Source organism: Centroberyx gerrardi, chromosome 17 (genome assembly GCF_048128805.1).
Source record: "Centroberyx gerrardi isolate f3 chromosome 17, fCenGer3.hap1.cur.20231027, whole genome shotgun sequence".
NCBI classification, from domain to species: domain Eukaryota; kingdom Metazoa; phylum Chordata; class Actinopteri; order Beryciformes; family Berycidae; genus Centroberyx; species Centroberyx gerrardi.
This window is the reverse complement of record NC_136013.1, coordinates 3,592,345-3,608,401: the sequence shown is the minus strand read 5'-3', so window position 1 is coordinate 3,608,401 and position 16,057 is coordinate 3,592,345. Positions and strand designations below refer to the sequence as shown.

Here is a 16,057-nt window from a genome sequence, read left to right as displayed (position 1 = left end):
ACAACACAAAAGATCAGAGAACACTCCAGTTATAAATATAAATTATAAAGGGGCTTCAGGGCCCGCGTTGGTGGATTAGTCAGCTGAAGTAAATTGCGTTTGTAATTGGTGATGAAGGGGCTACTTGCTTGCACACTCCTCTTTTCGAGGGCTTGTTTGGACCATAATGATTGATTTACATAAATTTCTTTAAGCAACTAAGCAACTAAGGCACAAGAAAAGGCTCGGCTTGCCCTCTCAACACATCTGAATCTGTGTTGCCCGGCTCTACTGCTGCTGATGATAAGGAAGAAGTGCTTGTATGACTCTGGCCTGCAGTCTGAATTCAGCTCAGTGTGTTTCCAGCAGAGCGTATGGATGTGTTACGGTCTCATGTTGTCAGCCATGCAGATTCCAACAGTGCAGTCGAGGATAAACACCTGTCTAGTATGGAGTCTGTGATGTGTGTATGTGTGTGTGTGTGTGTGTGTGTGTGTGTGTGTGTTCTCCAGGCCTCCGTGTCATGTGTCATGTGTCATGTGATGCTGGCTTGTCTCTGGGAACATCAGGTTGGGTTTTCACACTGTGTTTAGTGGAACGGATGCCGTGTTACCAGACGCTCATCTGTTCTGACTTCTCTGGGAACCCAAATGCATCCGAACCTCTCGGCGTATCACAGATCATTCCTGTCATTCTTACAGCCAGTCAACCGCGACCGATCTGTCAGCATCGCTCATAGGCAAGCCGATACTTTTAAACTGTTAGGAGTTTACCTGATGCAGACAATATATCGAAATGAATGAAAAATGAATCGTGATATTAGCTCCATGTTATTCTGCTGTAGTAATCACAAATGAGACGGCTTGCCCATCACAGTTTCACAAGTTCTCCATCGAAATTATATTATTTGCACTTTGTAATGACATTTTGAAATTGTTGTTTACATTCTAGCAAGCCAATGCCATAACTAGAAAGATTTGTGGCTCAGAAATAAACATAATTCTGCAAAGATCTTTTATTTATTACATCGTATCGTGGTTGTATTGAATCGTGAACCCCATATCGCGTATTGAATTGTATCGTGAGATAAGAATATCGTCCTGTCCCTAGTACTCTTTATTAAAAGTTACAATGTTGAAAGTACTTTTTCGTTTTGTCCCACTTCAAAAACATGCCATAGCAACGTGGCTTGTGCTGCCAAGTGTGTTGGCCATCCTTGTGTTATAATTCAATGCAGGCTGTTTTAAGCATGCTAGATAAATACTAAGCAAGATTTGTATGATAGACATACAGCATGGTCAGGACATATAATACTGTGATTTGGATTATCTGTGGGAGACCCAGATAAAGTCCTGCCTTTAAAAATGTATCAGTATCTGCTGGACTGCTTTTAGACTGCTCATGTAGTGAATTTTTTACTTTGAACTTTGTTATGATGTGATTTTACTTGTATTTTGCTTCTGATTTCTTTTGCCATATGGTTCATGGTACATATTGATACTTGATCATATATATAGGCAATAAATAGGATTTTCAAGGACTCTAAGGCACGTTACATGAGAAGACTAAACAAAAAAACTAAAGACAGGAGAGGACAAACCGCCTTTCCTGATTCTCTGTTACTTATGTCCTTGTGTTTAGCCTTCTCATGTAACGTGCCACAGAGCCCTTGAGGAACGCTACAAAAATCCTATTTATTATATATATATATTTGATCAGAATATGCACCACAAACCTCAGTATGGCGAGCACGTCCTCCTGTTGTGTTTTCCACCAGGAAGACACAGAGGAGTGCGGTTGTTTGCCGTGTGAAGGAGCCGAGAATCTCTTTTTTCTCCAGCCAGAAACCGATTCGGGTTCCGAGATGTTTTTTGAACTTGTGCCAAAACTAAATGCTGTGTCATTTCGCTGCTCATGGCCGAACCAAAAAAAATTAAATAAATAAAAGGCATAAAGACATGATCTCATCTGTCTGTATTTGCCCTGACTTGACTGTAAATTCAGAAAAACAGCAGTTCTGGAACCACAAATGTAGAGTTGTTATAACCAGCAAACAGACATGGATCAAATAGCACTTACATCTGAATAATTGTCAGTGTTGTTTTAGCAGATTGGATTACTGGGAGGATTTTGCCACATAGATCACTGAAAATCAATCAGTAGAAATTATTTAAATGTCAATTTAGCAGACTTTGAGCCTGTACCTAATAATATCTGCCCTGATATCTGATAATGTAAGTGTCCTGTTGCGGCTGGACACACCCATCTGGTAAACCAAACAAAGTATTATTGGCAAGTACTGTTTGACCCAAGTTTTCCTTCTAGCTTATTGATTGCTCTATTCTGACATCAAGTTATAGTTATTTTCCACACAAATGTACAAATATCTTCCTAAAAAGCACATAGGAAGAAAGACAGCAAACAAATATTTGACTGCAGAAAAACCCAGGATAAGAGAAGCTACCTGATACCTGATGAGCAGCGCTGCCTTTCACACAATAATGCTGCCTTGCATTTCTGCGGTATTGATCCGAGCGCTCGGTCCAACATGGCTAATGCACTGCTAGTTTCACTCTGGGGTCGAAACATCACTTAGCTCTGCCGATCAGACGCGATAGCACCCAGAGACGGGACGGATGCAGGGCGATCTGTTCAAATTTAACAGAAGGGTAATGGCAAGAAGGTAAAATTGCAAGCAGGTAAAATATCCCCATGGATTTTCTACTTAAACCTGCTGCTGACAGAGAGGAAGCATGCAAGAATTTGAGCGCTGCCATCACACTTTATCCTCTCTCAAACCCCCTCCTGGATGAATTTAAGGTCAGGTCAACATGAGTAACCTCCTCCTAACGCTGACTTCCTGCCCCTTTTGGACAACGGCCATGTCTTAATTGCCAAGTTTTAAAATGCTCTTTTAACCTGTCTCCTCTCTTTCATCCCCATCTGCCCTTCATGGTGAAATCAATAAGGAATCACAGCTTTCACCTGAGATCACCTGCTCAGTCTATTTCAGGGAAAGAGCCGGCGTTCCTAAAGTGTCTGTCGTTTTGTGGGAATCTGTGTCATGATTTCAAGAGAAGTAGTCCATGTACCCACCCTAAAACGCTGAAAGAAGGTGATGTATTTTTCTTATTCTAGTTGATAATTGGATAAATAGGTGGTGTTACGTCACATCTAGATAATTCCAGCGCAGCTACAATGGAGTTTGATATCAAAAAATGTTTCATCTGTTTGATCTAAAACATCAGCGGTAAACGTCAGGTTTTGGTGTCAGTCCCTCAGAATCAAAGAGCGAGGGCTTCTTTCTAGAGCCGCCATTTTGCACCGAGAGACGTTCAACAATCATACAGGGAGAAATCCATCGTAGAAGAGGAGAGAGACCAGTTTCTCCACCCACAGGAGCAGGAGAGAGACCAGAATGCAATGCAGCCACAAGTTAGTTTTGAGTAAGGGGACATGGCCGTGATCATAGCTGCGCACCAGTATTTACAAACTAGCTAGCTATTATTAGATAGCTATATTTATATGACCATACGTTCACCTTTGACTGAATGCAACAAGTTCACACCCCTTCTTTGGTGGTTGTTGAAAGGCATTCTGGGAAACGTAGGAAATCACTAACTGAAGTAGAAGTAGACGAGGCAGGTTGAGGGAAAGTGGGTTCACCAAAAAAGTTAATTCCAACATTTCATCACAAAATAACTCCTGGAATGTATTGAACATCACCGATTTTTTATACAGGCTGTATATGAGTGTGGATTTTTCCTTTAACTTTAAGAGGTTTTTCACATGTTGCATTGCTTCCAGGTTGAGGCTGTTCCCATCAGCATTTATAATTCATGGTGTGCTGTTTTCACCAGCTACCTCACTTCTTTTCCAATAGAATATATATGCACATTTTAACATACGCTCTTATGTTATTGTATACCTTGTAATGTATACGCTATGTTACTGGCCTGTGTGAAAGAGACTGCCACACATTCCTCTCTTGTATTACAAGCATGACTGGTGTGAGTATTCCCAGAGCCCAGGGTGAAACATGATGTACTGTAACAGGCTGTGTTTATCATGTATTGGTAAACTGTCCTGTAATTGATCAGTGTGTATGGGTCCCTTAGGTCTGCCCTTAGGTCTTCCCTGGTCACCCTGACCATGAGGTAATACTCTTTCCCGAATTTCCCCAAGGGGATTAATAAAGTGACATCTTATCTTATCTTATTTGTGAAACCCTTCAGCAGGACAACAGCACCCCTCTCCACTCTCTCTCCTAACTTTCTCAAGTCTGTTTTCCCTCTTCTCCCCATGCTTTCCCATCTGAAATTGGCACAGGGAGCATCTTCCTTTCCTGTCTACTATGAAGAGATTTAAACTAAGTGTGCCGCGCCGCGTCAAACTGAATTACGCCCCCATGTCAATAAGCTGTTTCACTCTTCCTGTCCCGTAGCAATCGCAGCTGGAGCCAGAACCTGACATCCTGATTGTCCTTGTCCGATGAGACAGATCAATGAGACAGGAGAGAGGAGAGAGAGGAAAGAGGAGGAAGAGGAGGATGAGGAGAAGGAGGGTGGGATGTGGGTGGTGTGTGTGTGTGTGTGGGGGGGCAGCCCCTCCCATAATTAGGTTAGCGTGCTGCACTGGAGGTTGGTGTTTACAGGACAGATGAGGGAGTTTCCTTCACTCGGTGGACTGCTCTGAGCGCCGAGGAAGCAGCAGCGATCATTTCTCCTCTCGCCTGCCCCGCCGCTGTCTCGCTCTCTCGCTCTCTTCCTACCTCGGGTTATTTCTGCAACTCATCCCTGCCTGCGCAGCGACTGGCTGACCGGACACAGAGGCTGATCCAGGACAGGGGGGGAAGCAGCAGGCAGAGATTCCCACCCATCCACCCCCTCCTACACCCCCTTTAGGAGGCTGCCTGCCCGGCCCAGGACCTCATCACCGGTTTCTGCTAAGCCGCCGCTGCCGCCGCCACCGCCATCATGTGTGACTGTTTCCACCTGGCCTTCCCCAACTGGCACGCCTCTCCAGGGACGGGTGGGCATTGCTCTCGCTCTCCTTCACTATCTCTGTATATCTACTCTTTTCCTCCTCTCTGACTCTCTCTGCCTCTGCTGTTTTCCCCCTGAACAATTCACTGATTCAGCAGCAGGGTTCAGTAGTGCAGTGGGAGAGATTGAGTGTGTGTGTGTGTGTGTGTGTGAGAGAGAAAGAGAGAGAGAGAGAGAGAGAGAGAGAGAGAGTGTAATGAGGCTGGTGCTGGTGCTGATGCTGTGCTACTGACCTGCAGTGAGTGCTGGGTGTGTCTGCAGTGTGGAGGGAGTGTGAGGAGATGTCATCCTCCCAGGTGGCTCTGCGCTCGTTTGTTTTCCTCCTTGTGCGAATTTGAAGCAGATGGATGTCGATGCTAAAAGACACACAGACACGGTTAGAGTAGCGGTTCAGCAAAGCCAAAATCATGTGTACAGACTTCTAAAGGTAATAGCAAAAGTGTAGGAAATAACTTTGTAGGATGAAAATGCACAAAACCTCAGCTCTAATTCGATCATAATTGGAACTATCCCCATTGTGTGAAGGAGGGACGCACTACTAGTCTACTAGCCCATGAAAAACTAAAATTTCTAAAAAGTTCTGGATACTAAAAACTGTAAAGCTTCACTGAAATTCAAATCGTATTGTCTGATTTCCTGCACACAGAGATGAGAAACACTGTGATGTGCAGTCTCCCTCTTCATGATACATAACTTTTATTGATTTTCATATTTATAAATGCAGGATTTTAGGGGAATCAGATGCAGCCACCTGGTTGGGAATTAGGTAGGACAAATGAAGATGAGAAGGGTTCATTCCCAGTTATTCATTTTATATCATTTTCTTCATAGTTACAAAAAATAGAGGTTGAAAATGTGTAAACTTCAGTATTATCTACACTCAAATATACAATAGTTATCATGTATGTGGTCAGGGGAACGTAGTTCTGTGGTTTGTGTAAAATTCATTAGCTTCAAGCCATATCAGTGCTAAATTCCTCAAATTCCACAGACTCGAGGTGTTAGTACTTGTTGTGAGATTTGGAAAGTGGATAAAAAGGTTACAATTTAAGTAAATCACGAGTTTTATTTCCCGGCACCTGAACAACATTTTCATTGTTTTTCTGTTGGAAATCATAAAATTTTAGGCGTTTAGCAGACGCTCTTATCCAGAGTGACTCACAATTAGTCAATCAGTAGAATGAGCTTACTAAATTGCTGTGTCACCCACATGGCATGTAGACAATATACAGTACAAGGAGAAAGTGACAGAGATTATTAGTATACATCACAGTATCAGGGCAGCAGGTTTACTGTATGAAGGAGGTGAATATCAGCATCCAGTACTGTAACATCCTCTGTTACAAGCAGAAGCCACATATTTGGTTATTTAATCATTTCACAATAACACTGTATTTGATGTTGAAGTACAAGGTGATGTTTTTCCAATTTTCCATAATTCTGCACATTCACTAGTGTCTGCCTTTAATTAAATCTGCCTCAAGATGTAGAGAAGTTTGTGTTTCTCTGAGAGGCTGGAGGCAAAGCTCAAGGTCAGATGGAGAGAAAGAAAGAGAGAGAGAGAGAGAGAGCAAGAGAGAGAGACAGAGAGAGGGAGACAGAGAGCTTACTGCTGGGAAGTGATCCATTATAAATCATCAGTATCAGTCTGAAGAATCCTGCTCTTAAATCAATCTCATGCCACTTAAACGTATTTGTGTAGCTGCTATCGCTCAGTGCAGACCTGGATCAAAAAGTTTTTCCCTGGAATTTTATTCTCGTCAGTGTGGAAAAGCCTCTGAAACAGCATTCAGAGCATCATGGGACACTAAAACTCTCCACTGAAACCCAGACTGATGAAATTCTTTTAGTGTCAGCAGCTCTTTAAGGCAGGGAGACCCACACCAACTATTCAATGGTAGAGAAACTCTGGGACACATTACTGCCTTTAAATGAAGAATTAATATACAAAAAACATAATTGAACATTACATGAATAAATAAGAACGTAAAATTTGACCTCAGGTTTTCCAGACTGTTGCTCTGTAGTTATCATATCAGTAGAGGACGACACTGATCGGCCGATATCCAATATTTGATAACCAATATCAGCCCGATATATCGGTTTAACCTAACCCAATACAATCTGAATTACCCTGCGGTGTTATCTCAGCCATCTGGTGCTCCAAGCAGCGTAAAACAAACACGAACAAGTTTTTGCAAATACAATTTGACCTAGGTGTGGCTTGTTGACCTCACATAATAATGTTTCGATGCAATTTTGGTGTAAGGGTATGTCGTGGGAATAAGGACAGATTAAGATCCGAATTCCACAACTATGATGAAACTCCCTGTACATTCGTTCCAGATTAATAGATTGAAAGCATGCGCCTTCGCAGTCCCATGTTCACATAATCCATGCAGAAAATCTAATTCTGGTTTTTCCCTTCGCTCAAATCTTATTATACTTTGGATACAAGCAAACTGGCCTCCAGTGAAAGGAGCCTGTGTCTGTCACGCAAAAAAATGGGAAGAATCCAAATCCTGGCTCCCTGTAAACGGAGCAGAAGTAATCAACTGTATTATATTAGTTTAGCGAACAGGCGAGCTGCAGGGAGCCTTCCAGGTGCTGCTGAACAGGGAAACACACCAACTGGGGCAGAGCTCGTTACGTAAGAAGAGAGTTGAGGAAAAGTAACTTTGGTATCAAATACACAGTAAGGATTTTCGGTCAAATCTACAAACTGATCTAGGTTTCTGCGATTAGAAAGATCTTTTAGTTTCTAACAGATCTAATGATTTTAATGAATGTCAACAAAACCAATTACATGAGGTTCAATCTCACAGCATCATGTAAGCACAGATGAGTTTGACTGTCCAGCTGTGCTGTTTGAAAGCAGTAAGTCACAGACGGAGCAGTTTGTTGGCCTCATTCCTCGTCACGTTAGCACAAGAGGCCCGGCAGTGAGGGATGAGCCACACCCAGATACAATGCTGCAGTGGCACCCAAATATGATTCATGCAGGATTTGCACCACAAAAGACTTCAGGATCTACTGCTACTGTGTTTTGAGCTCTCACAGCAGAGATCAAAATAGGCCGTCATCTTAATAAGCTTAAACACTTAAAATGAAATTGTTAAAACTTCTTCTTTTGTTGTTTTTGTGTCAAGTTTTTTTTTTTTCATGTGAGGGATGTAGGTACCTTGACAATGACAAGATATTTGCACAAAAAAGAAAAAAAATGCCAACACTCAATTAGAATAATTTACAGGTTAAATAATAGACTATCTTAAAGCAAAACAAGCACAAATAAAATTAAATAAATAAATAATAAATATATATATTTATATTAAAGGTTTTGCTTTTAGCATTCATACATTTTGGGTAATATTGTGTTTAAATACCTGCACAATATTGCATTTAAGGATGTATTAGAAGGCTAGGAGGCGACTATGAATATTTAGGCTATGATATCTAATCTATGATAACAAATTAAACAAGGAAATGGTTTTACTGTGTATGTGATTTTATTTTGACAGTTTTGGTGACCAGAGAGAGTTGTTATCGAGCGTCTGCAGCGCCCACATGACAAATATTTGAGAAAGGAGTTTCTGCATGCGCAGTGCCAGTTGTTGGGGCAGGAATACTGGACATCGGCGTGAACAAAGTGGTGTATAACATGAAATACATCATCCAGTCCAGTCAAGCAGGGACTGAATCCTTACACTCCATAAAGCTAACTGTACACACTGACTACATGTATCACTCCTACAGTGTCTGTGTGCTGCAGACATGGCACATGACACTTTTCAGCCAGAGGGACGCAGGCACTCCAGTCGCCCTAATTTAATTAATACATCTCATTCTGTTAAAAATAACTTCCCGATGGCACACTGGACCGTCACTCACTCCAGTTCACAGAACAGCTGAAACCATGCAGTTTGAACACACATAGTTACAGAATGCTGAATGTATATATGTACATACGCAGTCTCACAAAATTTTGTGAAACGAGCACAAGCTCTGAAACGCATATTACGTTTTATAGACTCACATTATGTGAAGATTACGTTTCTCTGCCACAAAAGGATTATTTGACTGAATAGCACAAACTGGACACTCCATTTTCAGTTGTTCGTCACGTGAAAAAGTTAGCTAATACTTAAGTTTAGGCAACAGAAACGACTCTTGTTAAGGATAGGGTTATGTTTAGGCATCTAAAACAACTTGGTTAAGGTTGGGGTAAGGTAAGGTTTTGGCCATTGTGAAATAAAAACTTCCACAGAAAATGTTAACTTCCCTCCCAGTACAAAACGTCTTATCATGAGTTGGTAATTGAACCCGGGTCGTCTGAGTTGAAGGTAAATGTCTCCACCCATCCGCCCACCCGACCTCCACACCCTTACTTTCCACCGTCAAACTACTTCCTGGTTTTAGTCGTGTCTCCTCCACCTAATGCTTTCATGGTGGGGAAATGCAATTCTCTCACTTTTCGTGCATAGAGAATCTTTTTGCATTTTAAGACCAGACTGATGTGTAAATGATATGATCCTGAATTCTGACCACAATCCATAATATGTTTAAAAGTAACACATATAACCCTAATACATCCATGAGTTGGAAATGTCCCATCATTTTTACGAGTGCATATTATAGTCCACGGGACACAACAGAAATGGCAAAAAGATACAGAAATGAGATAATAAATTGCTCTGTATTCAATTGCATTCAAATCAGGAACACTTAATTCAGTTAGTGAGTGACGCAACTTCAAGCAAGGTAACACAGCAACTTAAAAGTAGGCTGAAAGTGTCCCGCCTTCTTTGTCCATTAGAGGCTGAACAAATCACTTTAACTACTTTGGCAGCAGCACTCAAGCCTGTAGAGTTTAAGTGGAGTTTGGACGACGTGACACCAACACCTAGCTTTATTTCCAAGGGATAGAAAACAACAGCAGGTAGGTGAGTTGTTTCTGTAATTTTCAAAGAACGGCCTCTAAAACTGAATTCTGAGTGTTAGTGTTAGTCATACCTGCTCTGAAAGAGAGCCAAGGCTATGATTGTGGTGAGGATTTGTACAACACTTGACTTACATGGCGTAGGCAGCTGAAACGTAAAGACTTCTGATTATTCTGTTTCACAATGTGTCTAGACTGCGGCTTGCCAGAGAGTAATCATCAGACTTCACAGTGTGAATTCTGTATTCTCTAATTTTATTTCTAATTCTCCCATGTCAGCTGAATGTGTTTTACTTATGAGAGTGCAGTTTGTGTTTTGGGAATTTGTCAGTGTCAGTAAGGAGAAGGCAGAGTTAATGTGATTTGAAGATTTCTTGAACTCTCCTGAACCCATCGACTTGCTGAGGCAACACCACACCCTGATACAGTAGGATGTTTTTACACCAGAACTCTCCTGCTGTAATGGACTTACACAGGCACACAAAGCATTTCCCAACACATTTTATACATTGCAAGGTGGGGGATAATTAGTTTTGCAGCTGTGGCACTATGCATATTCAATACTGAGCATATTGTAGGATTCCTATGTAGCTTCAATTTCAAAATTCCATACTTTTTCCAGGCCTGAATTTCTTAATTTGATGTGAAGAGTTTGAAGTTCAGCGTGATTTATGCAGATAGTCATCTTGACCCAATGAACTATTCCATATCACTCTATAGATGAAGATTATTCTTCACAGCGACAAATATCAGAATGTGCGAGATGACAGAGGCCAGAAAAATGTTTTGTCTGCAATAGAAATAAAATTATCCTATTTTTGGTGAATGGTACCCCATTTTTTTCAACTGACAGGATGACGCACCAATAGATCTGAGCTCAGTGGTCTCTTGATGATATTTATTAGCTGATGGGGGGTCTTAAATCACAGAAAATGCACCCAGAAATTACCAAATTCATTTTCCATACCTTTTTCCAGACTTTCTAAACCTGTGTAGGAAACCTTGACATTGGGCTTCACATCAAAATGGCTTGATAGCAGGGATAGTTTAAAATGGAAACATACTGAAGTGAGATTAGGTATCAGAGCCGGTAATAATAATAATCGCATTCAGAGCCAGACTTTCTCTTTTCTACTGCCTTCGAGGTCGAGCTCAGTAGCTGTGGAGTCAAATCTCAGGATCAATACACTGGATCACTTAACAGACGACGGAGGAAGCGACTCCCTTGGGGAATTATTGCCAGGAAGAACTCTAAATAGTCTCATCATCGGCTCCAGTGTCTCTCAGAGCCTCAAAACAACTGCCAGGAGTCAGGGAGGAGACAGGGAGGATGTTTCAGCTTACTGTGCAGAATATAGACGTACTGTAGATAAACACCGGTGTTTCATTCCTGTTTGTGTGCATTTAAATTTGGGCGTTTTCTATATTCCATTCATTTACGCGTGGCAATGGCACTAAAACATCTGTCTGATTGAGATAACTTTACAGAAGGTAACTTCAATGACATTAGAATGTGTTCTTGAAAAGAACATCTAATATACTAAACAAAGGATTTGAATCTGAACTGAGCATTAATCCTACGCAGCCTTAAGAGTGTCTTTTGAAACGCTCCACGCCGCTTGAAGCATCTTATGGCATAAGCCAAACAATGGCAGGTGAATTCACAATGGAAAAGATATTCCGACTAAAATACAAAAAAATAAATACAAATACATCAAGCTGAATATATTTGCTTTGTTTAATTTTTGTATGATTTTTTGTTAAATGCTTCCATGAAAAGCTACATGTAGCATTATTTGTTGCTTTGCAGTTAAGTGGAATTTGCTGATCTGTGACGGGCGCTGCTAAAATAAACTAATGCAATTTTCCATTTAGCTAAGCATCAGCATGCTACATATTGGTAAAATAGAGTTATTTACTTGTGCGTGCAGAACCCGTTTGAATAAAGCTGTATTTACTAAAATGTCATTAAATGCATTAATGTTAAGAATGTCTGTTTTCTCTGTTATTGCTGAACAGGAGCTGGCCGGAGGCTGAGGGGAGCAGAGCCTGGTGCAGAGGCCGATTCAGTGAGTGACATGACTTGAAATTTTGAATTGAAGTCTTTTAGTTGGTTTTATTCACCAGCCACTAATGTTTGGAAAATGTTTCTGTATTGGCAGTTGAGTTAACTGAAAAATGGTATGTTAATAATGTTAACACTAATCATTTTAACCAATCAATACTACTAACCATAAGTTAGCTCCTTAAGTGTTTATAGGTCTATTTATACGTATACATAAAGCAAATGTTATAACATTCTTAAATATATATATATATAGATTTGCTTATATTTGTCTATACTTACATATATAACAAATGTTTCATATTTATTAATCCATATTTAAGCAAGAAAATGAGACTGTTCATAACATCTGTCAATAACAATTGTAAGTAAATCCATAAATGTTAGTAATTCCCATACTTCCGACTTTTACAGTCTGTGTTGAAATTGCAGCATATGTTTACATAGCCGTACATTTGTTTATTCTGTTTTATTGCTTTTACTGTTTTATTATTTTATTTTTTCTTGTTTTAGTGCTTATTTTTAGATTCTATTTTTGCGCTTATGTTCTATTTCCTTTCCCCCCGCTGAATCCTCTTATTTTGCTGCTGCAACGACCTAATTTCCCCATATTTCATCTTATCTTATCTTATTTCATCTTATCTTACCTTATATCATTTTGTCTTATCTTAACAAGCAATTGTTGGTACCTGTATTTGCAATATTGACTGATGAATTTAAGGCAGGTTTTCAAGCTGTAAAGGCTTCATTAAGTTGATCTGGTGTAATGAGCACACTTCTGGCAAAACTGTCAAAATTTTCATTCAGATATCTCTTTGAGAAAACATCAACAACATATGTTATGGAAATAAACAACAGGCAGTGTAACTGTTTAGTAACCATGTATCTACACTCCAGACATGTGACGAACCATCTCAGTTCATAGAGGGAGAGAGACCGCGTCCTCAAGGATCGTCCCCTGTTGAGGAGTATCCCGAAACTGAAAAATACACAGACAGTGATAAGGAGGTACAGAGCACCACCTCATCAATGATTCATCTGTCTCTTTTGGGGAGGCAGAAGAATAATAAAGTTAGAGAAGTAAGCTTGTGACCGAAAGGTTACTGAATTTAACTCATGGAATTTTGGCACAAGAGGGGAGTCAAAACAAATCTGATTCCAGACCCTGTACTTGTTTACGCTCTTTGCTGTTATTTAACTTCGCTGGTGTTCATATAACTAAGAAAACAAGAAGAAATAGCTGAATATGAGCATCAGTCCAGACTCGCTTCATTTTGTTATGCTAGGCTTTCCAAGCATGAGGAACTGCTGGCTATCAGATGTCAAAATCCGTCTCTTTAGACCCATAAATCCTTGTGTTTTGGGATCATTTCCTGTAGTTGGCTTGGATTACGTTCTCACTCCTAATAAACCACAAAGAAGTAAACGTTCGAGTTTGAATAAACCGCTTCAAACATGCTTGGTGTTGATGCGCCCTCTATCCCCAATTGCTCCAGTAGAGCAAACAGTATAAGACTGATGTTTTACTGGGCAGCCCCCATGTATGAATATGTGTATGCATATAACCCTCCCCTCTTCATGCAACTAATCCCTGAGCCTGTTGCTAGAAATGAAAATGTCTTTGTCAACTTGCCTATTTAAATAAGGGTTAATCTCTGACTGTAATTTTTGACGAGTATTACGTTTGGCCAGAATTCAAAGTTTTATGGTGTTTCTTTTAGGGTGAAGTGGAGCATGACCCACTCCACAAAGGTGGGACTAGAAAGAAAGGTAAAAAGTCTGGGCTTGGGTCGTTGTTTGACAAGCGCTCAACTCCAAAGATGAGTAAACTGAAGGTGCGACATTCTCACATTATCTTCTCCATAGTTGTGAATCCCTTCAAGTTGTGTTGCAGCAGGGAATAGCATGGCTCAAGGTAAAGATTATGCTTTCTCTCTTGACGTATTGGCAGGAGGTTCACAGCCCGGAGGCAGGGGTGATAGTGAATACAGCAAAAGATGGATGTTCAGAGGGTCTTGTTTTCAGTGGAGGGGGAAAAGACGGACTCTTCATTAAGGAAGTGGTGCCAGAGTCACCTGCCTCAAAAAACCTCAGCGTGAAAGAAGGTAAGCTAATGCTTGAAAAACGGTGATAGTGACAAATGTTTTCAATGACAGAGTGTAAACTAAACCTACTGTAACCATTCTAAGTGAGAAATATGGGGCAACTGATAAATCAAACAAGCCTACGGTACACATGCTGCCCTTACAAATAATGCACTGCCCCCTTTGGGCCATTGGAAAATCTCATGAGACAAGCTTGTATGTCCTCTGATGAATGTCATATGTGTATAACATTTTCTCTTGTTTACATAGGTGATCAGATTCTGAGTGCCACTGTGTATTTTGACAATGTGACATACGACGATGCCATTCAGATTCTGGAACATGCTCAGGCTTACAAAGTGAAGCTCTGCCTGAAGCGCCAGCCAGACATCACTGAGAGTGAACCAGTCTTCCAACCTGAAGTCATCCCGGTAACTATTCTTAAGTTCTCTCTGACTCTTTGTGATAAGTAGTCTCAGGGCTAAAACTGACATTCCACTTTTTTGTTGCTGAACAGGAGGAAGAGGACTTCTCTCCGCAGATGAGGGAGCAAGGAAAAACAAAAAGGCATGGTGATGCTCGCATTTCATGGCCAAAGTTTCCCTCATTCGGCAAAGGACGGAAGTCCCACTTTACAAGGTCTCACAGTTCCTCAGAGGCTGATGAGCAGAGGAAGCTGGAGCTGAGTCCCACCACAAGTGACACAGAGTCGCCAATAAAATCTCAAGACGCTCTCAAGGGTAAGAAAAGGCATAAGGTAAAGCTTTCCGTTCTGAGGAAGAGGGGCCGCATAAGCTCATCTGAAGACCAGGATACAGACTCACCAACAACTGGACCTATCAATGGAGTTGGACAGACACAGGGAGCATCAGACATACATTCACCTGAGTGCCTTGAACGCCCCTCAGGAGAAATACCCCAAGTCTATGTGACAGAGGATCTGAAAGTAATGGGAGCCTCTGACATAAAATTTGAGCAGAATGATCAAAAAGTGACTGAACCTGGAAGCATTCAACACAAGGTAGAACTTATCAGTCTAGACAGCACTCTGAAAACAGCAGATCTAACAGTGGCTCTGGCAGATCAAGGAAGTCCCTCTGGTGGGAAGAAAAAGAAGAAGAAAGAAAAGTCTGAATTAAAAATGAGAATTATGGGGAAAGATAAATCACACAAGCAAGATGTAAAACCAAAATCCTCACCAAAAAGACTGCAAACAATGGGGGCAAGTATTGAAATAACAGATACAACGGAAAATGAAAAATTAGCTATCATCCCAAGTATTGTGTCGCACATGGATGCCAACACCCAAGTAACTAACAATGAGAGTGCCAGGGTAATCTCTGCCAAATCTGTGCCAACACAGATGGAAATAAGTGTTCCTAAGGTCGATCTTTCCCTTGACATGTCTGACGTAGGACTTATAAGTAAATCTCCACAGAAAGGCAAAGAAAAAACTCAGAAATTATCAATGGACATTAAGCAAAAAACAGACACAAAGACAGGCCCGACATTCAAATTGCCTAAAATAGGCTTCGCTGATATTGCCATGGAAGACACTATACAAAAAATTGATGTAAATGTTGAAGAATGCACAACAAAAATAAAGCATCTTACGACTGAGGGTACAGGAGCGAAGGAAGATCCTTATGAAAGACTGTCAGGAAGCAGTCTTTCCAAAACACAACTTCCCAAACGTGAGGATATTGAGATACCAGGTATGGAGGATTTAGCATCTATGAGAACCACAACCAAAAGAATTAAAGAACCTAAAGCTGTTTTAACCGGACATGTTGAAGAAATTCAAGCTGAAACTGTACAAATGTCAATTGATGTTGACAGTGTCAAAGAGGCCGTTTCAAAATTGCCTGGATATAAGCTGCCTAAAGTTGACATGTCAGGAGTACTGATTCCTGAAGAAATTACTGTTATAGACGCAAATGCACAGAGA

The 16,057-nt window shown here is 40.8% G+C and overlaps 1 protein-coding gene across 1 annotated transcript; it reads left to right on the top strand.

Moving 5' to 3' along the window:
• The first annotated feature begins 4,955 nt into the window (after nt 1-4,955).
• On the top strand, nt 4,956-15,041 carry LOC139931456 (protein AHNAK2-like). Its single transcript, XM_071924963.2, has 8 exons — nt 4,956-5,010; nt 11,980-12,029; nt 12,923-13,033; nt 13,747-13,860; nt 13,977-14,130; nt 14,380-14,531; nt 14,627-14,866; nt 15,018-15,041. Exons 1-8 carry the CDS (start codon nt 4,956-4,958, stop codon nt 15,039-15,041), a joined length of 900 nt encoding a protein of 299 aa, XP_071781064.1.
• The last annotated feature ends 1,016 nt before the right edge of the window (nt 15,042-16,057 follow it).